The sequence below is a fragment of the Odontesthes bonariensis genome, chromosome 14 (assembly GCF_027942865.1).
Source record: "Odontesthes bonariensis isolate fOdoBon6 chromosome 14, fOdoBon6.hap1, whole genome shotgun sequence".
NCBI lineage: Eukaryota > Metazoa > Chordata > Actinopteri > Atheriniformes > Atherinopsidae > Odontesthes > Odontesthes bonariensis.
In genome coordinates, this window is record NC_134519.1 from 34,168,313 (window position 1) to 34,193,118 (window position 24,806).

The 24,806-nt window shown below is 41.5% G+C and overlaps 1 protein-coding gene across 3 annotated transcripts in view; it reads right to left on the bottom strand.

Moving 5' to 3' along the window:
* The window catches only part of pik3r2 (phosphoinositide-3-kinase, regulatory subunit 2 (beta)), a 44,795-nt gene that overhangs the window by 14,549 nt on the left and 5,440 nt on the right, over window positions 1-24,806 (bottom strand). The window contains exons 1-11 of one of the 3 annotated variants that reach the window (XM_075484120.1): window positions 22,781-22,927; window positions 20,275-21,160; window positions 11,326-11,418; window positions 9,767-9,841; window positions 9,365-9,517; window positions 6,142-6,352; window positions 5,876-5,958; window positions 5,678-5,780; window positions 5,376-5,474; window positions 5,077-5,257; window positions 4,777-4,896 (exon numbers count right to left, since the gene is read on the bottom strand). In XM_075484120.1, the coding sequence (XP_075340235.1) occupies window positions 4,777-4,896; window positions 5,077-5,257; window positions 5,376-5,474; window positions 5,678-5,780; window positions 5,876-5,958; window positions 6,142-6,352; window positions 9,365-9,517; window positions 9,767-9,841; window positions 11,326-11,418; window positions 20,275-20,593 (1,437 nt within the window). In that variant the 5' untranslated portion in view covers window positions 20,594-21,160; window positions 22,781-22,927. Of the gene's footprint in view, window positions 1-4,776; window positions 4,897-5,076; window positions 5,258-5,375; window positions 5,475-5,677; window positions 5,781-5,875; window positions 5,959-6,141; window positions 6,353-9,364; window positions 9,518-9,766; window positions 9,842-11,325; window positions 11,419-20,274; window positions 21,161-22,780; window positions 22,928-24,806 lie in introns of those variants that run through there. The other 2 variants (XM_075484121.1, XM_075484119.1) reach the window with 2 other exon arrangements.

The window sequence follows — 24,806 nt, forward strand, 5'->3', positions numbered from 1 at the left end:
CCTGATTTTCACGTTTTATGTATGTGTGTGTAGAACCCACACCTGTGACGTGCAGCTCTGATTTTCACATTTTATGTGTATGTGTGTAGAACCCACACCTGTGAGGTGCAGCCCTGATTTTCACGTTTTATGTATGCGTGTGTAGAACCCACACCTGTGACGTGCCGCCCTGATTTTCACGTTTTATGTGTGCATGTGTAGAACCCACACCTGTGAGGTGCAGCCCTGATTTTCACATTTTATGTGTATGTGTGTAGAACCCACACCTGTGAGGTGCAGCCCTGATTTTCACATTTTATGTGCGTGTGTGTAGAACCCACACCTGTGAGGTGCAGCCCTGATTTTCACATTTTATGTGTATGTGTGTAGAACCCACACCTGTGAGGTGCAGCCCTGATTTTCACATTTTATGTGCGTGTGTAGAACCCACACCTGTGAGGTGCAGCCCTGATTTTCACGTTTTATGTATGTGTGTGTAGAACCCACACCTGTGAGGTGCAGCCCTGATTTTCACGTTTTATGTGCGTGTGTGTAGAACCCACACCTGTGAGGTGCAGCCCTGATTTTCACGTTTTATGTGCGTGTGTAGAACCCACACCTGTGAGGTGCAGCCCTGATTTTCACGTTTTATGTATGTGTGTGTAGAACCCACACCTGTGAGGTGCAGCCCTGATTTTCACGTTTTATGTGCGTGTGTGTAGAACCCACACCTGTGAGGTGCAGCCCTGATTTTCACGTTTTATGTATGTGTGTGTAGAACCCACACCTGTGAGGTGCAGCCCTGATTTTCACGTTTTATGTGTACGTGTGTAGAACCCACACCTGTGACGTGCAGCCCTGATTTTCACATTTTATGTGCGTGTGTGTAGAACCCACACCTGTGAGGTGCAGCCCTGATTTTCACATTTTATGTGCGTGTGTGTAGAACCCACACCTGTGAGGTGCAGCCCTGATTTTCACGTTTTATGTGTGCGTGTGTAGAACCCACACCTGTGACGTGCAGCCCTGATTTTCACGTTTTATGTGTACGTGTGTAGAACCCACACCTGTGACGTGCCGCCCTGATTTTCACATTTTATGTGTGCGTGTGTAGAACCCACACCTGTGAGGTGCAGCCCTGATTTTCACATTTTATGTGTATGTGTGTAGAACCCACACCTGTGAGGTGCAGCCCTGATTTTCACGTTTTATGTGTGCGTGTGTAGAACCCACACCTGTGACGTGCCGCCCTGATTTTCACGTTTTATGTGCGTGTGTAGAACCCACACCTGTGAGGTGCAGCCCTGATTTTCACCTTTTATGTGTACGTGTGTAGAACCCACACCTGTGACGTGCAGCTCTGATTTTCACATTTTATGTGTATGTGTGTAGAACCCACACCTGTGAGGTGCAGCCCTGATTTTCACGTTTTATGTATGCGTGTGTAGAACCCACACCTGTGACGTGCCGCCCTGATTTTCACGTTTTATGTGTGCGTGTGTAGAACCCACACCTGTGAGGTGCAGCCCTGATTTTCACATTTTATGTGTATGTGTGTAGAACCCACACCTGTGAGTTGCAGCCCTGATTTTCACATTTTATGTGCGTGTGTGTAGAACCCACACCTGTGAGGTGCAGCCCTGATTTTCACATTTTATGTGTATGTGTGTAGAACCCACACCTGTGAGGTGCAGCCCTGATTTTCACATTTTATATGCGTGTGTGTAGAACCCACACCTGTGAGGTGCAGCCCTGATTTTCACGTTTTATGTGCGTGTGTAGAACCCACACCTGTGAGGTGCAGCCCTGATTTTCACGTTTTATGTATGTGTGTGTAGAACCCACACCTGTGAGGTGCAGCCCTGATTTTCACGTTTTATGTGCGTGTGTAGAACCCACACCTGTGAGGTGTAGCCCTGATTTTCACGTTTTATGTATGTGTGTGTAGAACCTACACCTGAGAGGTGCAGCCCTGATTTTCACGTTTTATGTGCGTGTGTGTAGAACCCACACCTGTGAGGTGCAGCCCTGATTTTCACGTTTTATGTATGTGTGTAGAACCCACACCTGTGAGGTGCAGCCCTGATTTTCACGTTTTATGTATGTGTGTGTAGAACCCACACCTGAGGTGCAGCCCTGATTTCCACGTTTTATGTGCGTGTGTAGAACCCACACCTGTGAGGTGCAGCCCTGATTTTCACGTTTTATGTATGTGTGTGTAGAACCCACACCTGTGAGGTGCAGCCCTGATTTTCACGTTTTATGTATGTGTGTGTAGAACCCACACCTGTGAGGTGCAGCCCTGATTTTCACGTTTTATGTGCGTGTGTAGAACCCACACCTGTGAGGTGCAGCCCTGATTTTCACGTTTTATGTATGTGTGTGTAGAACCCACACCTGTGAGGTGCAGCCCTGATTTTCACGTTTTATGTGCGTGTGTGTAGAACCCACACCTGTGAGATGCAGCCCTGATTTTCACGTTTTATGTGCGTGTGTGTAGAACCCACACCTGTGAGGTGCAGCCCTGATTTTCACGTTTTATGTGTACGTGTGTAGAACCCACACCTGTGACGTGCAGCCCTGATTTTCACATTTTATGTGCGTGTGTGTAGAACCCACACCTGTGAGGTGCAGCCCTGATTTTCAAATTTTATGTGCGTGTGTGTAGAACCCACACCTGTGAGGTGCAGCCCTGATTTTCACGTTTTATGTGTACGTGTGTAGAACCCACACCTGTGACGTGCAGCCCTGATTTTCACGTTTTATGTGTACGTGTGTAGAACCCACACCTGTGAGGTGCAGCCCTGATTTTCACATTTTATGTGTATGTGTGTAGAACCCACACCTGTGACGTGCAGCCCTGATTTTCACGTTTTATGTGTGCGTGTGTAGAACCCACACCTGTGACGTGCCGCCCTGATTTTCACGTTTTATGTGCGTGTGTAGAACCCACACCTGTGACGTGCAGCCCTGATTTTCACGTTTTATGTATGTGTGTGTAGAACCCACACCTGTGACGTGCAGCTCTGATTTTCACATTTTACGTGTACGTGTGTAGAACCCACACCTGTGAGGTGCAGCCCTGATTTTCACGTTTTATGTATGTGTGTGTAGAACCCACACCTGTGAGGTGCAGCCCTGATTTCCACGTTTTATGTGCGTGTGTAGAGCCCACACCTGTGAGGTGCAGCCCTGATTTTCACGTTTTATGTATGTGTGTGTAGAACCCACACCTGTGAGGTGCAGCCCTGATTTTCACGTTTTATGTATGTGTGTGTAGAACCCACACCTGTGAGGTGCAGCCCTGATTTTCACGTTTTATGTGCGTGTGTGTAGAACCCACACCTGTGAGGTGCAGCCCTGATTTTTACGTTTTATGTATGTGTGTGTAGAACCCACACCTGTGAGGTGCAGCCCTGATTTTCACATTTTATGTGTGTGTGTGTAGAACCCACACCTGTGAGGTGCAGCCCTGATTTTCACGTTTTATGTGCGTGTGTGTAGAACCCACACCTGTGACGTGCAGCCCTGATTTTCACGTTTTATGTGTACGTGTGTAGAACCCACACCTGTGACGTGCCGCCCTGATTTTCACATTTTATGTGCGTGTGTGTAGAACCCACACCTGTGACGTGCAGCCCTGATTTTCACGTTTTATGTGTACGTGTGTAGAACCCACACCTGTGACGTGCCGCCCTGATTTTCACATTTTATGTGTGCGTGTGTAGAACCCACACCTGTGAGGTGCAGCCCTGATTTTCACATTTTATGTGTATGTGTGTAGAACCCACACCTGTGAGGTGCAGCCCTGATTTTCACGTTTTATGTGTGCGTGTGTAGAACCCACACCTGTGACATGCAGCCCTGATTTTCACGTTTTATGTATGCGTGTGTAGAACCCACACCTGTGAGGTGCAGCCCTGATTTTCACGTTTTATGTGCGTGTGTAGAACCCACACCTGTGACGTGCAGCTCTGATTTTCACATTTTATGTGTACGTGTGTAGAACCCACACCTGTGAGGTGCAGCCCTGATTTTCACCTTTTATGTATGCGTGTGTAGAACCCACACCTGTGAGGTGCAGCTCTGATTTTCACGTTTTATGTGCGCGTGTGTAGAACCCACACCTGTGACGTGCAGCCCTGATTTTCACGTTTTATGTGCGTGTGTGTAGAACCCACACCTGTGAGGTGCAGCCCTGATTTTCACGTTTTATGTGCGTGTGTAGAACCCACACCTGTGAGGTGCAGCCCTGATTTTCACGTTTTATGTGCGTGTGTAGAACCCACACCTGTGAGGTGCAGCCCTGATTTTCACGTTTTATGTATGCGTGTGTAGAACCCACACCTGTGAGGTGCAGCCCTGATTTTCACATTTTATGTATGCGTGTGTGTAGAACCCACACCTGTGAGGTGCAGCCCTGATTTTCACGTTTTATGTATGCGTGTGTAGAACCCACACCTGTGAGGTGCAGCCCTGATTTTCACATTTTATGTATGCGTGTGTAGAACCCACACCTGTGAGGTGCAGCCCTGATTTTCATGTTTTATGTATGCGTGTGTAGAACCCACACCTGTGAGGTGCAGCCCTGATTTTCACGTTTTATGTATGCGTGTGTAGAACCCACACCTGTGACGTGCAGCCCTGATTTTCACGTTTTATGTATGCGTGTGTAGAACCCACACCTGTGACGTGCAGCCCTGATTTTCACGTTTTATGTATGCGTGTATAGAACCCATACCTGTGACGTGTAGCCCTGATTTTCACGTTTTATGTGTGCATGTGTAGAACCCATACCTGTGACGTGCGGGTGTATTCCTCGTACAGAGAGTCATACTCGCGGCTCTTTTCCTGGTACTGCTCATGGTAGACCTTCAACTGCTCTCCCACCTCCTCTATACTGTTCTCCTTTACTAGCTGAGTCATGCATAAAACCAGATGACAGCAAACTCAACACATTTAAAAGTGAAAAAAGAAAAGGCTATTTAAGCAGGCTGACGCTGAACATTGTACATTTGACTGATTTTGAAATGGGAGAAGGCTTGCAAAGGAAAAAGTCAATCAAAAAGATGCAATATAATGTGCAGCATTACCAACCTGTTGGTATTTGGAAATAGGGTACAGAAGCTTGGTGTCCAGCTTAGAGTTGTACTGAGCAAGGGACTCATGGCGGTAGTGATTGATGAGTTCCACTACAGACAGGAAGGTCAGGGGCTCTGAAAAACCGTACCGGCCTTCTCTGTGATATATCTTTATGAGCTTGTTGTTCCCCCCTTTCCTGTAGGGGGGTGCAGAAGTCCAGTTAACATGACTTCATGACTTAACAGAACTTCAGGAGACATCTTGACATTTTGATTGTTTATTGGCAAAGGTCCGTTTTTTTCCACTGAACTTACCTCAGGGTGAGCGTGTACTCGCCCTCCAGTTTACTCGAGGCATCTCGGACCAGAAAGGTACCGTCTGGAGTGTCTCGTAGTTTCTCATTCACTTCCTCTCTGGAAACATCACAGCATATTTACCTTTCTAACACTAACTGGGATCATTAAAGGATTTCTAACTTGGACGATTACACATACTAAATGATAACTTAAAGGCTACCTGAAGACAGACAAACACATTTTATAACAAATATAAACTAAATTGATTGCAATGAAAAACAAACCCTTCAGAACTGTGAGAGAATCCTTGAATAATTCACCTGGAAATGTCTCCCCAGTACCACTCGGCATCATTTAGCAGGCTGCTAGTGTCTGTCATGGCTGATGGTGCAATTTTTGATTTGAATGGCTTCGCTGGAAGAACTGGAAACAGACATAAACAGACCCAAAAATCATAATTGACAGCATTTCAGACAAAAGTGACGGATCTTGATGATCTTAAAGGTAAACATACTTACCCGGAGGGAGATCTTGTTGAGTAGTTCTCTCTATCAGCAATCTCTCCACCACCAGGGCAGGGAAATCCTCATCTGATGACAAGCTGTCATCAAGGCAATATTTGACAGTTTAACATTACAATGGCTGACACTTTAACACATTCAATTAGATAGTTTTAATTTCATGATGCCACAATGACAAATTAAATCCAAGATGCCAGTCCTTCCTCACGTTGTCAAATTACCCACCATGCATGTGTTTTGCTCTGAAAAGAAAAATAACTTACGAAGGGGTAGAGGGACCTGACCGAAACAGCAGTGGGCCAAAGATCTTTCCCAGAGTGTGTGTGTCCAAGCCATTGGTGGCCTGAGCCTGGGCGACCTTAGCCAGGTGTGTAAGGAGGTACTGCAGGGTGAGACAATGGTGGAGAGGGACTGCGGTGGAATTCTCAAGGACCAAGCTGACTTCTCTCTCATGGCTACCAGCTACAGCTCCATCTGGAAGAGTGTTTCAAACAACCATAAAGCGGACCTATGAATAAAACCAATGGGAAAAACCGAATCTTTATACGTGTACCACGACCTAAATGGAATGAGGAGGATCTGGACAGCATCTTTGATTTTATTGAAGTTTGCTACTAAAAGTATTTTTCAGGTGACTAAAATACGTATTTCTGTGAACTGAATATTGTTGTCCTTCGTGAGGACAAGCTCCTCAATTCTGTTGGCACTAACATAAAACTTAAGAGAATCAGCAGTAAAGAAGCTGCCAAGCTGAATTTAGTTGTTAACTTACATTACAGTCACAGAAGCTTTGAAAGGTGCATGTCGAGCAGCTAAAAGCAGCAGCAAACAGCTCTGTTTAGTGCAGGCATTTTTTCAACTTGGACAAAAAGGAATTCATTTAGCTGTTATTCGTACTTGTTGAAGGGGAAATCTGTTTTCTGCTGACTGAGTAAATAAAAAAGCAAAGATGGCAGAGAAGACAGGATGGAAAAAGAATGAAAAACATCATAGAAATATACTAACAGAGGAAATACATTTTTAATGTTGGTTTCATAAAAACATTCAAAGTTCTTCTTCAGGTAAGATGATTTGTTGAATAAGATTATCAAGATATACATTAAGTAATTAAGCTAGTAAGTAAGATAGGATTTCTAAAGAGCCCAAAAGGTAAAAAATGCATTGATTTCAAGAACATGCTGTATTTTGTTTCAGGTAGGCTTCTCACAGTGCACAGTACAACCATCAGGACAAATATGAATATCTATTATTGCCATAGGGTTTTAATGAAGTCTTCAGTATTAATTTGAACAATTGTGTTATTCTAATTTGGCCACTAGAGGCCTTTATTTTAAAGAATATGGCGTGATCTTTGTGCCACCAGGTTGAGCGCGCAGTGACACTGATTTGAGGGCACAGATCTATCTGAAGGAACAATAATTTTAGGCGTGTGCGTATGAATCTCACACACGCTCGCTCATAGGTGCTCGGACACGCGCTCAACTCTGACAAAATGCTCGCTCGAACGGCACTCTGCTCGCACTCGGCTCTATCTCTCTGCTCGCTCGCGGCTCTGTCTCTGCGCTCGCAACTCTGTTAGTTGTATGTAAATGAGCCACGCCACCAGCCAATCACAGACTGGTAGTTTTCACAGACTGGTATTTGTGTGATAAATAATAAAAAAATAAAGAGGAAGAATTGTAGTAATCATGTTAAAACTGGTGTAGTTGGGTGCTAGCTAGTTAGCCTACTGATTACTGTTGTAGGGTGTCACAAATATTTTAGAGAAAGAAACCTAACATCAACTTTTTTTATTTGTTTCTCTTTATATTCTTTCATGTATTTTTAATGTTTCTTCCACTCCCTGCTGCAATGCTTTTATTTTATGTAAAGAATTGTTTTGTACATGAAATGTGCTACAAATGATTTTGATTTGATCAAAATCTAAAACGGTAGAAAAATAAAACTACACCAGCTTAGGAAATTAAATGTTTGAAGTATTGAAGTGGTTGTTTTTACCTAGTAAGTTATGAACTATAGCAGCTGACCCACAGTGGGTTTTTTAAACTTTTAAACTTTAAACTGATCAATTGTGTTATTGGTTTAATCTGTAATGGTTACTGGTTTGACAAAAAAATATAACATCTAGTTTAATTCCTCTAGGGTGATGGTAGAAGTTCAATTGAGTCTGCACTGCAGACTCTGCACTGATTGGCTGGTGGCGTGGCTCATTTACATACAACTAACAGAGTTGCGAGCGCAGAGACAGAGCCGAGCGCGAGCAGAGTGCCGTTCGAGCGAGCAGTTTGTCAGAGTTGAGCGCGTGTCCGAGCACCTATGAGCGAGTGTGTGTGAGATTCATACGCACACGCTTAAAATTATTGTTCCTTCAGATAGATCTGTGCCCTCAAATCAGTGTCACTGCGCGCTCAACCTGGTGGCACAAAGATCACGCCATAAAAGAAGGGCAGAGGGGGAGTGCCGAAGCCAAGCGAACAGAAGGGACAGAAGAGATGTCCTGCAGCCATTTCCGGTCCCACTGCCTTTGTCCTTATGTCTGCTCCCGGTCAGAATTTCAACTGTGGGCTAGGCAGACCGCTCTGCCACAAACACACACACAGTGACAGTGAACAGGTGAAAATAACATGTCTTCAGAGACTAATTGAAGTTTGTGATAACATTTTCAGTTTAAGCCAAAGAGAGAGGAGGGCCCATTCACATGTCACCAGTTTAATAATATCTATGCTTATGAGCAATATATGAGACCCCAAGCTCATTTTATTACCTAGAGTAGTTTTGTAGTTTCATTATATTTTTATTATAAATATTTTTTGCCCAATTCTAATGTCTTACATATTCTAATTGACATTTACACAAACTTAAAAGTTCACTGAGCTTTGAAAGAGTATACTTTTGTTTTTCATTCATTGTCATATGCAACATTCTTTATACAAGTTCATTCTTAAAATGATAATAATATCAATTTGTAATTATCTTTAGGACAATACATCATCCAAACAAAAGTAGTTTTGTGACTAGCCCTGACAAGACTAAAATTTCCATATTTTTATTTTTTCCTCCTGGCTCAAACCTACTAATTTTTATATTTAGCAAAATAAGGTCTCTTAATATATTATGATTATGGTTTTGTCACATCTAATCTTACATTTTATATTCTAAAGGCTGCTTTTCTGATTAATAAATTGAGCTCAAGGTTCCAGCAGTTTAACTTTGTGCAAAAAATGCATTAGTATCAACGCAAATTGATAAAGTCTTAGGCCATGATGTTGTTTTTCATAAAGCTTCAGCATGAGCTCAAAGCTTCTGTAAAGGCAGCAAATTAATATAAAAATCAAAGGTATTCTTTTCTGATTTGTATCAGATAAAACCTGCCAACCGCAAGTCATTAAAAGTCATAAAAGTGTACATTAAGATTCTTAGTTAGGAACCTGGTATAGAGTTGGTATTACTAACAACATGTGCATCTCCATGTGATATTTGACCTACCTGCAGACTGTTGGAGAAGGAGCTGCTGCTGCATGACAGCAGTCTGTAGATGAGGGTACATACATGCAGGGATAACTGGCGACGGGAGGTCTCTCAGGTATTGCAGGACACTCTCGGAGAGATAACTTATATCCCTCTGAGCAGTGTCACTCTCTAGGCCACAAAGACATAACCCAAAGACAAATTCATTTAGGGGAAATTTACTTTGGAGATATAAAGACTACATACACAACAAGTACAGAATAGGATTATTGCTCGGTTTGGTATTCTCTTGGTGGGAAAATAGGATAGAATTATGAATTCAGGGAAGACTCAACCATATCATGTGGGCTGACAAACAAACACTTTGGGATATGAACACAAATATAGACTGACACAAGCACTCAATTAAAATTCACTCACCAGAGCTCAGGGTATATACTGGGCTGTCTGAGCGCGAGAAGCTAGCTGTCCTATACAATGTGTTGCAGTCCAGACCTTAGGGAGCCAGAGGGAACAGTTCAGGAAAGGTTCACGTTAAAAAACACAAAAAAAAAATGGAAAGAAGGAAAAGAAAAATGGCACATTTAAGCCCCCGACAACTCATTTCATGAGTTGAAATGCACAATAAGGTCACTCTAATGAAGTATAAGATCTTGTTTCCATAAAAGCCTATTTTTGGTCGAAAAGGTACACAATTTCAAATTTATGTTGTTTAATTCCAGTGTCAGAGACAATTCCTAAAGACAAGCCAGTGTGTGAGATAGGTGTTAAACCACGCCATGCAGCAGAGTGTGCAGAAACCACCTGGTTCTTGAAAATTATTCATTATTTACACTCAGAGACAGACCCTCTGCCACCTTTAAGTAAATATCAACACTGGAAAATTGAAATATTTACATTTTTTAATGGGTCACTTTAATATTAGAAGCCAGTGTGTTGTGTATGCAACAGAACAGGAATGGTAAGGGGAAGTAGCTGAGTATACTAATTATATGTTTGTTGAAATGATACTAAAATTCCTTCAATGCAAAAATGCTTGGTTTCTCATAGCATTTTAAGAATTTTCAGTTGTTGATACTATCGTCCCACAATGTAAAGCACAAAATGGCAAAAATAAAGCACATCACAAAACCCCCCAGAAAAAATAAGAAAATTAATGTTGAAACTTCAATTCTAATCTATTGTGATAATGTCTGTATTGGAAGTGAATGTGTACTTGTTTCTTTAAATCTGCATATCCTACTGTACTTCTTTAAATCTAGGCTAAGAACCTACTTATTTAGGATTGCTTTTAATACACTTTTATCTTATCTTATTCGATTTTGTTGTATTTTATTGCTTTCACTGTTCTTTTATTGTTTTTACTTATTCTTCTCTTTATTTATTACCTGCTGTAAAGCACTTTGGTACACCGTAAGGATTGTCTGTAAAGGGCTGTATAAATAAAGTACATTTACATTTACTGTAAATGTCAGTCTGTAGTACAAAAATCTCTTGGCAACTATTCTGATAATTATCAAGTAAGGATGCCAAATATTGAAGAGTAGATATTTTTCACTGTTTTATGTTATGATTCTGTTAAAACCTTTAAGCAATATAAAGTAATCGTGCACTGTGAAAAACTGTGATGGCAGACATCAAAAACAAAACACATGAAAAAGAAGCCAACAAACTCTGAATGGAGTCCCGCCGAGCTCTTTTTGTTAAAACACGGTGTGAATCAAACTCACTGCGCAGGACTTTCGGTCATACTTGAACCTCATAAAACTAAACTATGAACAAAATCCATATTAATCACAAAAGTGAGGAGGTGCTTTGAATGTGTGTGAACATGTGAGCATTTCTTTTCATAAGTATAGCTGAGCAGATGCTGGAAAAAGGGGGAAAAGACAGATGATGAGAAGAACACAAACAGAGAGATAAGATGGGCTGACAGTCAGATAACACATGAATGCATTGGAAGGTTGACATGGATATACCTCTCTTCTCTATGGCTTGGATCAGGCTGACAAGGCCTTGGGGAGCTATCTCTGGTGGTGTGAACTGCTCGCTAAGGTCTGGCAGAGAAGCAGCTGAAACAACAACACAAATCTCAGTTACACTGCTGCACCGACAAGCCCACTGTTAACTCGAAACAGTTGTAGATGTAGAGTGTCTATAATTTTGAGATTATAACAGAAACTCAGGGGAGCACAATAAAACATGATAGAGTTTAGAGCGAGTCGAGTGTTCATTTTGAGGTTAGTATCCATTTCACAAGCGCAGCAAAAAAACAGCAATAAAACTCATCCCATAAAATGAACTGAGAAAGAAAGAAAGTTGAATATTGGGAAGCAAATCACTGTAGTAGCTTGTAGTCTGAAAGTCTGGATGATAAGATTGAAATGATAATTAAACCAGAACCATTTAGGACACGAACAAAAGAAAGAAACGAGGCTTAATTCAGAAGTGAAAATAAAAGGGACACACAAGAAAAAAACAGAAAAAAAAACAGACTGCAGATGGCGAGAAAAAAAAAACTTTATCTACTTTACAACTCCCCATAGACTAAATCAAACATCTTTTCATTTAGGAAAAAAAGGGGAAAGCAAGAGAGAAAATAGAGATCTAATTTCCCTCCCTCTTTTCTCCCCCCTTCTTTTCTCCCCTCTCGCTTCTCTCCTCCCCTCCACTCCGTCCTGCTCGGTGTTTCGCCTTAGCTCTTTGCGTGAGTGGAGCACAATAAAGGATTTAATCAAAACTACTGAACAAGCAAAAGCCCTGTGCCAAGCCTGGCCCGGCCAGGAGAGGTAGCGCCTCCTATTCGGCAGGGGTGTGCAGGGTGGGGGGTTGTTACCCCGTATGTGGGGAGGGACTGGCCTGACTGGGGCTTGGCAGTAGGCTCCTGTTTTTGGCCCAGCTTGGCTAAACCGCTGCTGATTATTAATTTGGGGAGTTCAGACAAGAAACGCCATGTCAGCACATTCCGTCCACGTTCTCTCTCTCTCTCTCTCTCTCTGGCTCTCAGCTTCCCTGAATGTCTCTTAGCCTTGCCCTCTCTCTCCCCCTTTTGCCTTTGCTCTCTTGCACACTGGTTCTTTGTGGATTTTCTCTCCCACTCCTTGTCTTTTTTTTAACTCCCCTTTAGGCCTCTTTCATTTATGTTTTTATTTGATTACACTCCTTTCCTTTTTTCCCCATCTTTGTGCTTCACCCTCTGCCTCTTTTGCTCTCCATGTGCGCCCGTTAAACATGGAATCTTTGCCTGGCGTCCCACTAGCAGGCATGCACACAGACCTCTCATCCTTATCCAAGCTGGCCATTTTGGCTGGCAGGCCCCCTCTTCTTCATTCTACATACAACACCAAACTACAAAATGACTGTTGTATTTCTATTTCTCAAAAACAATTTACAGAGAGCAACATACTGTGGTTTTGGGTTTTTGTTTGTAGCTGTATTCCTGTATTCTGTTATTGCTTAAAAAGAGCATTTGTGGGGCTGACTGTTCTCTAGATTAAATCAAACAAGTGCTGGTAGTTACCTGATTGTTAGCAGGAAATAAAATGTGTTTCCACCTTGATCAGATGTTTGGGCCTAAATGGACTTAAATTGTAACAATGCAACAGGCCGCAGTGGCAATAGCACAACTATGTGAACTACAACAAGTAGAAATGTTTGGATTCGTCTGTACACACAATACAGGATTAAAAAAACAGTGGAAACTGTGGTGACAAAGATGGTGACAAAAGTCATGTTTATGTAAAGTCTGTCAAAAATCAAATCAAATCAAATTTATTTATATAGCACATTTCATGTACAAACAATTCAAAGTGAAATAATCGCGTGAGGGAACAGACCACCTTTGTTGGGGCCTTCATTCTAAAATTTTTGTTTACAGTTTTACGGTCCATGTCATAGCCATGCCCAACACTAGCACGCTGTGAGAACATTACATAGCATCATTTATTAGCTCAAAACCAGGCCATGAGAATTTGCTCGTGAACATTTTCCATTCATCAACATTTTAAAAGTTCACTGTATTTTCTCGACTTTCTTGGTTGAAATGCGGCGTAAAAATCTAGCAGTCCTGTTGCTTTTTTCTACCGTCCTCTGTTAGGATCGACATTTGAAATGAAACATTGCATCTGCCTTTGTTGTGACAGACGAGTCATGACACTGTGCTATGTAAATACAAAGATCGCTTTTTGTTTGTCGTCTTTTTATGTATCACAAGACGCCCTGATGCAAAATTACAAACACGAGACCAATTAATGTTTTGTACTGTATTTCTCTACCTTTATTAAATATATAGATGTCATAGATAAAGTTATAAATATTTTTTCAGTTAAAGTAAAACCTGCCGAAATAATATTGTCACTAATAACATTTGTGCATAGATGTTTTTGATTTAAAAAGACAATGTATTCATAGTTCAGTACAAGAGAACCAAAGCAAGCCTTAATGAAACTCACACAAGGCTGAGATCTGTGAGTTCCAAGCAGTAAAGGGCAAAATGAGTGAATGAATAATATCAAAACATCACGTGAACATATTCCTAGAGATTGGGAGTGGAGCGGATAAAATGTCTAACTTCCACTTTTTTTCACAAAGAAGAAGGGTTTTTTTTCTGTCTTCCAAAAACAGAGACAGGGTCTTTTCAGGGTCTTGAAAAGGTTTGAAAAAAAAGAAACTGAGATAATGACAAAGCCTTTCATTTGTTGGAAAATACACTGCCTCTTCAGACTCTTTATTGCTGTACAAGCACATGACTTTACATGACAGCGAAGGTTTATTTCAGATCTTTTAAGCCTTGTTTGTGCATGCTCTCATGTCAAGTGATTTTCACAGACAAGATCTCATGAGCATGTTTTAGATGATCTTTAAAGAAGCTTTCATAGGTTACTGTTGTAATTCAATCATGGGATTTATTATTACCTGCGTTTGGTAAAAAATGAGAATGTCATACGTAATGTGCGCGATGTGTATTCAGCAGACATTCAAACAGTGACAGACAAAAGTAGACGAGATGGAGCAAAGTTACGCATAGCAAAACATTGGCTCTGCATCTTCTCCATCAGTGTGTTTAGGTCATTAGTAGCTGGCTCTGCTGCATACTTCCTCTTACAGCTCTGTAATAGAAACCAAATCCTCTCCAAGTGCAGAGAAACAACATGAATGCATTCCCAGGATCTCACTGGCCAAATGAAACCCCTGGAATTTCTTCACTTTAAATGAGCCACTAAAAGTCTTAGAGTACTAAAGACTGGGTGCAACATAGATAAAAAGACTTAGCTTTCTAAAGGATGTTACACTCCATCTCTCACACCTTATTGGAAAGTAAAATAATAAATAAGTATAGTTAAAGTAAAAAAAAGTCCCATTCAACAACTAAGTGAATAATTTATCTTAACAGTAGCTGATATTTTTCTGTTTCGGTGTAATAAAGCATCCCGCAGGGGAGAATAATTGCTTTCTATTTGATAAAGAAATACTGTTGATAATACTGTTGCTCTGCAGACTTTTCCAACATTAGTAATGTGAACAGATTCATCTTAATAAAATGCTCCTGTACTACTACTATATATTCAAATGCTAATCTGAAATTACATTTATTTTAACAAACATGGATAAAAATTGCCAAACATTTTGAACAACGCTAGCGACTCCATGAATGATGGTGTCTGGCTCATACACGGACTGTAACGCTCTATATGTTGCTGGAAAACCATCCAGTTCTCTGTCATGACATACTACAAAGCTACTTGTGTACAAGGGAGCCTCTGCAAACGTGTCAAGCACAGGTACTCCATCTGGTTTTACAGGGCAAAAGGCAATACCAACTAGAAATGTTAACGCAGGAAAAACTAGAAAAATGTGAGACAAATTTAAAGAAAAAAAAACAAGTAGAGTAAACTCAGCACAACACCATATAGCTGGGCCCAAGAAGGAAATAGGTGCTGTCAATAGCCCCTTTCACACTGAGACCCGCTACCTTAGCGGGTCCAAATTGCACCTTCAACCCGCGTCGAGCAATGTGAACGCTTGGCGTGTTAGGTGACCCGTGTCGCCTGAAGCTGAGTTCAGGGGGCGTTGCCTAGTGGCAGAGCGTCACACGAAACACATAAATGCTGGGCGTGTACAATGACGTAGGCACAAGCCATGCGTCGGAGGTAGGGTTAAATACAGAGTGGCTTCCTCCCCAGATGGCGTGGCACATGTCAAATTATGGCCAGTCCAATCGCCCTCTGCCACTCCTGCCGTTGTGGTCATTAACAGCATGGAACTTTTTCCTCATGGCCTTTAATATGTTGGTCATCTGCGTCTTGCTGCGTGGGAAACCGCGCTCTCCCATCTTTCTCACCAGCCCTTCCAGCAGAAGTCCATCTTTCACCGTCCCCGACATGTGGCGGAAAATAACGTCCTCTGCTCGGAGGCTGAGGAGCTCGCGGACCTCCTTGTCTCCCCAGTTGGCCATCTTCAAAAATGTCTCGAACTTGATGTAAAACAGAGTGAAACTTGTCCTCACCTGTCGCTGTTGTTCTGAATCAGCTGTCCATTCTGTCTTTTAAACTCCTCACGTCACGCCCACGTCCGACCCGCGTCGATTGCTTTCACACCAAACTCGGCTCGGCAAAAAGACTAGGGTCCGACGCGGGTCGAAAGGCGAGTCGAGTTGACACGGCAGCCCGGGTCGGCAGTGTGAACGCAACAGCGGACACGCTAAATTCGCGGATTAAACGCGGGTTATTCCTCAGTGTGAAAGGGGCTAGAGATACATCCAAGATTTTTCTGAGAGAAAGACAATCATAATATTATAATTAAAGAGGCTCCATTAAAACCAAATTACAAAATATTTTAAATAAAATGTGAACATTAATAACATGAGGGTCCCCAGCTCAAATCTCAACCAGGAACTTTCTGTGTGGAGTTTGCATGTTCTCCCCTCTTACATGCATGGGTCTTTTTCTGGGTGTCCCATCACTGTCCAGAAATATGCATGTTAGGTTAATGATCATAGGAGTGAATGTGAGCATTTCCTTACAATCTAAACTTCCATCTAATATAAATGCTAACAACAACCAATGCTTGCTTTCTGGTTTCTTTCTCTTGTTTTAAAGCACAGTTGTTGGCATATTTGCTCATGCTTTGTGTAGCTTCTTGTTATCTCGAATCATAGACACTGCTGCATAGAATAGTTTTTAGGTGTCTTGTTTCACTCATGCTTACAGTTAGCAAGTCTGTGGTGGGTTTTCTAAGGCCATTTATCGATCAGTAAGACAACGTCGTTCCTATACTAGAGGCCATTAGTTGTATTTCATTGGAAAGAAATAAGTGGAAAATAAATCTGCAAACTGTGACAGGTAAAATTGACTAAACTACAGGAGAATAATACAACAATCTGCTGAGAAACTAAGAACAGCGGGTTCCTACATCTGTGGTAAGGCAGCCTCGTCTTACACTGTAGCCCAAGTCTCCTTTCCAGCTTCTCTATAGCCTTCCCATTCTCTTTCTCCACTGTCTCAGCCCCCCTCCCACCATTCTCCATGGATTCTTTGTAAGTGTTTTCTTGGGAGAGGAGGGAGAGCAAGGAGAATGAGTGGAGGCCTCTCTTTTCTGAGAACTGGCTTTGCTAACATGGTTTATAACTGCTCATAGACAGTATCAGAATCAGGGAGAGAACGGGCGGGGGGCTTGAGGGTGAGAGAAGGACGAGGGGAGGAGTTTGCAAAAATGCCAAGACATGGTTCACTTCAGCAGGCATTTAAAGTGAGGCCAGGGAAAGGAGGGAGAAAAGAGGGGAAAAGAAAAAAGCTCTTCCTGGGTTTTTAGAACTTATTTTCTGCTACAAGATGTGAAATGTTCTGCTTGCACCATGAACACTCAAACTGATGTTTAGTCACAATTTGTCTCAAAGCATGTCCTGACACCTATCCCCTAAACTGGCATTGAAGTCATATGCATAACACTGCACAGAGCCACAAAACAGAAACTATCATAATGAGTCAACCTTGTCAAACACTGATCTCTTACAGCAGGATCTTTCTCGCCTTCCAAGTTAGTTCCTTTGATGGATCACCTGAATTAAAGGACACATCCACGTCGCAATCAAATTTCCAGCCTAATAATTTGCTGTGACTCTCTCAAAATATTATCCCACAGCTTTTGAATCTTTGGACGGGTCAAAAATAATGCACCACAACTACACACCTTCACATTTCTACAGTACGTCCAACATGTTCGTGTTGGATTTGTTTTCGACGTAGAAATGATGAAAATCTGCTCTTCTCAACAATGAGAAGAGCTCAAGAAAAAGAACAATCTGAGACAAACATTTTGAGGTTTGGTTTTTATGTCCTAAATCATTTTGATTTGGATGTGTAATAAATTACTTAACTTTTTCTTCATCTAATATAATAAAGGGTGCAAAATAAGCAAGCTGGTTGTCATCTGCATAGTAGGACACCAGTTAGAAAGTTAGCATGTAACCAGCTATGACAAAAAAGCAGGGCATCTGATCTTATAGGGAAGAGAACATGACATTTGTAATGTGTTGACATGACCATTTCAAATCCACGATGCAATTTCGGTGCAAAGTCAAGGTTTCTTTCCTTAAGCCACTACCATACCTCCCTCTCACCAAAAGCTCCCTTTCTCATCTGTCATAGTTTCATTCGGTTCCTCTACACCCGTCTCTCCAAATCACAGACGTTAACGCTTGCTGCCCAACTGGTTTGTCTCACAGTCGGTCAACCCTTGAGGATACTCTTTCTCACCCGTTTCTAGGAACCAAACATGTAAGTGGAATAACTATTTCATTGTTATCCACTGTGTAACCATTGGGTTTGCTGTACTTCTATCTCAGGCTAAGGTATATGGGGGAATGTTTAGCAGTTTTTCAGAGGAAAGGGTTTTGACTGCTGTGACACAAAAAAATTGTTGGCCATGTCTTTGGTTTATCGATGAATAATGGAAAACTGCCTTTATGTCATGGAAACAAGAAGAGGGATTGTTGTTCTGCAATTAAATAACAGCCTGCAAATTCTGAAAGCAATGCACCACAAATCTTAAGTAAGGTCACATCAAACTAAAGCAAATACTGTCAGGAAGTTCATTCCTGTGTAGTGACAGCACATAGCTTAAAGTAACAGTCTTAACTTCAACATGATGAACCGCCAAGTGGCTAAACCAAAGGTAATTCAGAGTTCACAGCCTGCATGCTCAGAGTGGCACTTAGCCTATCTGTCATAAAAAAGCCAAAAGGAACAACAGAGAATCAAGCTTCTTAAAGGAAAGGAATGCGACGGCTCATGTGGTACATGGCATAGAGACTCATCTGTTTTGGCTCTATATGTTTGAAGTTGAGCTTGCAAATGTGAATTCATCCATTCATGCCAAGTGAATGTTTGTTTGGGACTGCTGGAAGCCGATTCATAGCCAATTGTATCACTTATACAAGATGACGACAGAAATTCGACGAGGAAGAAGAAAAAAAAGTAAAATAAAAGTAAACTTGCGCTCTAAGCTACTTAAATTGACAACAAAGTAGGCCTATATGCTATATTCTACATGAATTTTTATGTTGTAGAGTTGTGAATTTATTTTAATAATGGAGAAATTGAGCAGCCTTGCTTTGTTGTCTACAGTAGTAGATCAACCCTCATCTTACTTTGAAGCTCCCAGCTCCCAGAAGTGACGTCGACGCAGCTTTAGCAGCAGAAAAGCTATCAGGCTTGTATTGATAATAATAAACTCCTGGGCTATTTTCAAACTTCCAAATGCATCGTTTTGTGAGTACAGACCATATTTGTACTACTGTAGAAGTTTGGTGTCATGGCATGTGATTTTAGTGTGGTAATTTTGGAGATACTGCCAGGGTCCGTTAGCGCTTGTACGAAGCTATTCGGGATAACTCAGTAACTCAGCTGATGTTCAGCCAATATCGGAAAAACTTCGGGTGGGCTACTTGGCTGGATGTCACGGTTCAAATGACCCCAGGGTGAATCTACTCCGAAACACTTTCTAAGGCTGCATTGAACGGTAACGTTGTGTCCGCTGTCATGTTGGATTAACACTCTACAAGCTTCGGTGTAGCGCATAGACGTCGTCATCGTCTTGCTGCCCCCCCCCCCCCCGTTCTGTGATTGGTTCCCAAACTCTGGCAAAAATAAGGGCGGTGGTTTCCAGGCTGACTTTGCAGTGAGAATGAAATCGAGCGCAAAGCAGCATGGGATTTCCCAGGCTACCACTAACCACCAAAAATTTCAAAACAAAACAAAATTCATGTATTTTTATGTTTAGATGGATTAGTCCTGTACATAAAGATTTGGCTAAGAAGGTAATAGAAATATAAATGCATCAAAAGGTTCATTTCCTGTTATTATCGTTGGGTTGATCACACCATCCAGGATTAGACTTAAAAATTGGAAAGTGGCAGAATCTCCAGACTTATTAGACTGGCTAAATGAGGAGCTTGAGACTAAATCACGAGCCCGTGCTTTGCCGACTAAAAGGCAACACAGATGACGGAACTATCCCATAGGATCTCTTTTTGGACTCACATAAACATGGAAGGAGAGTTTCCTGCTTTAATATGTGTAGCTTTTTTTGTTGTTCCGTTTGGATTCAACCTTTGTATTGTGCACCATGTCCATGTTCTGGATGGGCTGTGCCAACACATTTTATTTTGTAATATCCATTTTGAAATTTACAAATTCAATTTGAAAAATCTAAGTATGAACAGTGGAAGAATACATAAAGACAGTTCTGAATAGAGCTTTGGTTACAGTAAAACTAACGTGTTATTGTTTGTGAAACTTTCAATCATAATTAGAAAGTAAACTGAAAATATAAAAGCAAAAATATTGGGATGGTAGTTTGTATAATGGACATACAGTATTACTGCATACCTGGGACCAAAAAAAAAAAAAAAGAGAGAGAGAGCCTCCTACCTTGAGATGACTCTGATGTGGGAGCAGCAGGGATGGGTCGCTGGGACCTTGGCTGACTTGATGGGAGGGTCATTTTGACGGGCCCAACATACTCAATAAAGGTCCCTGGAAAGTCCCCTCTCTGCTTCGTGCGTTCATTGTACCCGAGTAGCCAGCCCAGACGCTCAGGATGCTCCACACAGCCATCCTCATAGCTCTCCATGGAGGTGAGAGAGGCCTTGCTGACTGTCAGGAGGTCTCCAGGCTGCAGGTCCAAATCCTCTTCCTGGTCCTTAGTAAATGTGTAGAGCGCACGATACTGGTAACCCTCTGCTGCCATTTTGTAACGTAAGCATAAAACAAAATGGCCACCAAATAGAGGATTAGATGGTACAGCAACAGTATGACTGTAAAAACAGGGTACGTCTATCCTAAAATCCCCCTCAGAAACCAATAGAATTGTTGAGTCACAAAAGGCTCCTGTTGGTGCAGTGGTTTATAGGGTGGGAGGGAGGTGAGGCGATGAGGGGAAGTCACCCGAAGCTTAAAAGCATTTTTAAAACTTGATTTGATATGGTTTTGCAGCTGTTGTCCGGTGGTGGTGGAGGACTCAGACCTGACCAGTGTTGGTGGACTGATGCACTTTTCTCAGCTTGATACCCCGGTTGAGCCAGACGATGGAGCAGAGGGAGAGCATTGGCAACATACTCTTTCTAGCAGCAAAAACCTAAAGGCTGGGTGCTACCTGAGTAGCCTTGAAAAAGATTTAGCCAGTCGAGGGCCTTGGGTCGTTGGCTCTCCACAGTCAAATCAAGTGGTCTAACTGAAGGACAAGAGGATGAGTAGGAAGGTTTTTAATCCTCTCCGGGTCTCTCAAATCTTCACATGTTCTGGATTCATGACTGACCTGAACAATATATGAAATAAGAGGAAAAAAGAATGACAATTAGTCTAAAAATAACAATAATAAAAATAAGAACAGTTAAAAAAAAATAGATTTGGCAGTAAAGGTCGATTCTGTACGACAGCCATGTGAAAGGTGGCTCGGATCTATGTAAAACGAAGCTTAAGCAACGCATGAAAATGGCGAACTGCGACAGCATGCATTTGAGCAGTCTACGGCTAGCATAGAGCAATCAGATGATGATGCTGCGTCATAACCAAAAGCAGACTGGGTCCCTGGACAGGAGCCTTCATTCCCTCCTCTACATTCACACACTTGCAGCCTTAACCGACGCATCACACTTTCCACAGGAACTAGAAGTTTAATTGCGAAATAAATGTCCCTTCAACTTACAAAGCAGCACGTCCGATTAACAGAACTCAAAGACAAGCTTTTTGCAATATGTGCATGCAAAAGAAGCTAAGGACTGTACCTCAGCTGCAGGGCAACCAACATTTTCTGAATGCAGGACCCTTTGCAATAGTTCCACCAGTGTAAGGAAGAAAAGAGGCAGCTTTCTGTTTCATGGCAAAATTTTTGGACTTCTTTCTGTCAAAATTGTTCAATCATACTGTACCAAATCTAGTCCAAATGAGAATAAGAATGGAGGGTAAACCAAGCAACCAGACACTGGCACAATATCATAAACCACTACTTAAAAACAAATACAGTAGCACCCCTTCCAGACAGTTAGTTATATACATCTAAACATACACATATGTATAAAGCAAAAATGTTACCAGATATGCAAATTGATATTTTCTATTAAAGATAATTTTGAAGCCCAATAAAATACTTATTGGAAGTGCGCAGTTTGTAACAAAATGGTTCATTCTGCCAGTATGATAGTTCTACCACGTTATACAAACTACTAAAACAGTGGCTTTAAAAAGAAAAATGACGTATTGAAAATACTTGATTTAAAGATTCACAACAAAATGTGAAGGAATCTCATCTGTTTTTGGCCAACCGAAAATGGGACAATAACGAAAAAAAAACAAAAAGCCACTGCTAAGTAGAAATTTTTAAAATCACAACTATGCTGCCCGACAGGGAGTGAGGGAAAAGAGAGATTATGTTTACCAGATTAAATACGACATCTGTGCTCTGTGGACCAACCAAGGACGAAGGTTCTTAAACGGGATGAAAGGGTGTTAATCAAGGAAAGAAATGTGAATGGAAGTTTTATTCTTGTATGCATCTAGGAAGCTATCTGGGGCCGTTTCCAAAAATGGCTAAATCTAAATAACCGTGGGCCTGGTTTGCAAGGCCTGATGCTGTGCCAGCGTTTTATAAATGTTCGTGAATGGACAAGGTTTTGAGTGATGAATTGCAGACACTTGGATATACATAGAGGAAAACATAAAATATTAGCTAAACCTCTACTTGGCACGTTTCAATGCCAAAGTGCACAAACCCTCTGAACCTTAGTCTATATTATCCTCTCTCCCCCTTGACATTCCGACAGCGAACATACATTTACTAAAAACATTTGTGAATAGAGGTGTTATCCTAAAAAAAAAAAGAAAAATAATGGTTTTAGAGTTATCATGATAACAGGATGCAGCAAAGTGGAAAACTCACCCCACTTTCGGTTCAGAGAGAAACCGGGCAGGCTCAGCAAGACTCTCGATCCCCCATCCTTCCAGTCGAGAAGCAAGAAGTGCCAGGCTAGACACGTGGCACTGGCATACCCAACCACAGCCCGCAATCCTCACACCACCATAACCCCCCCATCCAACCCTAAACTCCTCTCCCTCCTCTCTCCACCTGCTCTTCACCCCCCCATCCCAGCCCCTGAAACACACACAGAGTCCAGCCTCCAACTGCCCCCCACCCCCATCTTCAGCTAGAGAAAAAGTCCAGTTGTTTTTCCAGTTGCCATGTTTTATTTGTTTACAGTCACAGAGCTGCAGCAGTAAGGCGGCAAAAATAAGATGAAAAAGCAGTGAGCAATCGGCGCCCTTGTTCAGAATTCCATTTTTACTGTTTAGTTCCAAAGTAGAAAAAGTCCTACAAGGTGAAAGAGGAGTCATCTCTGTTACAGTCCGAGTCTTGTAGAATTCTAGTAGTTCTGTCAGTCTGCACAGCAGCCGCAAGAGCAGCTGGCAACCTCAAAGACAATTAATCCACTTCTCGTTAGAGTCTTTGCATTTAGTCTGCACAGAAAGCAACAGAAAGCTGTGAAAAACAGAGTAAGAGTGAGCACTTTGCTATCAGCAGAGTCCAAACGGCAGAGAGAGACCACAGGGAAATAATTAATGAATCGGCAGCAAGTAACTCACTGTTGCTAGAGAGAGGGAAAGCTAATCCTGCACTCTGATTGGCTGATGCTCAGGCCATGTGCTTCACAGTCACCACAGAAGCCAGGCAAATCAAGGAAATGTTCTAATATTAGAAAATGTTTCTAGGCAGTGATCAAACATCTGACATAACAACTCCACCTTTTCTCACACTCCTGTCTTCTCTACTCTTTTCAATCTTGATGATTGCTAATAATATTTGATGAAATTACAATAAATCATACTATCTCAGGGTAAAGATGTAAAACATAAAGAAAAACTTAAGGCTGCATGTGATTGGAGAGAGCTCCATGAGTCATGCTGTAGTTGTGCAATGAGACAAGAGATAATTTTTGCAATAAGAGGGTGATAAATGCAAAGAAAATAAGCACAAGAGAGGAAAATAAATGATTGCTTGTGTAAAAGATAGAATTCTATGAAAAGCTTTCTATAACTTATTCTAAAAACGTTGTCAAAAGTGACAGTAATAAAATATGTTATAACATTTATCTAAAATGACGAACATGGGTATATTTTTCTATTATATTCATAGGAAAGCAAGACCGAATTTCATCTCAAAATTGCATCTCGTTTACTATTCTGTCTGCACACATCAAAAATGTCTCTTGATGTGTTCTGTCCTGACAAAAAGTGTAGCCCTGACCTGCTCATAATACACCATGCCAAATAAGCATCCAGAGCATTGAAAACATACTTAAGTGATACCAGCCTGACTAAAATTGCTTTAGCAAAAGAATACCATACAGTTTTATGCTGTTATATTACATGTTAAATCAATTTAAATCAAAACTTACTTTTCAAGATATGATATGAAATTATTCTTTAAAATGTTCTTGAAGATCTTCCAATGCTAATTATGGTAGTTACCTATAAGAAATACCTAAATCAACTTCTTAGAGCTAAATAAATCAGTTCATAATATTCATTTATTTACTTATTCATTTATTTAAAGTTATCTTATTACAAAAACAGATCAAATTCTGTTTGATTCAATTTCTTTAACCGTTTTGTTAAAGGCGGGGTAGGGGATCTTTTTCTGGAACATTTTTTTACATATTGCTTGAAATACTCTTCACACCCCCATTGCAACCAATTAATTAAAAGTTTTGACACAAATATGAAAAGTTTTAGTGGCCTCTAGAACGTACAATCTAGGAAAAACACTATCCAATCATACTGAACGGACCGTTAACAATGATTGGATTCTGATGCCGTCTATCAAACTGCAATCTGCTCCTCCCTCCCCCTCCCCCTCCCTCCCCCTCCCCCTCCTTCCCCTGTGCGCGTACCCTGCTCCGTGAACGTCC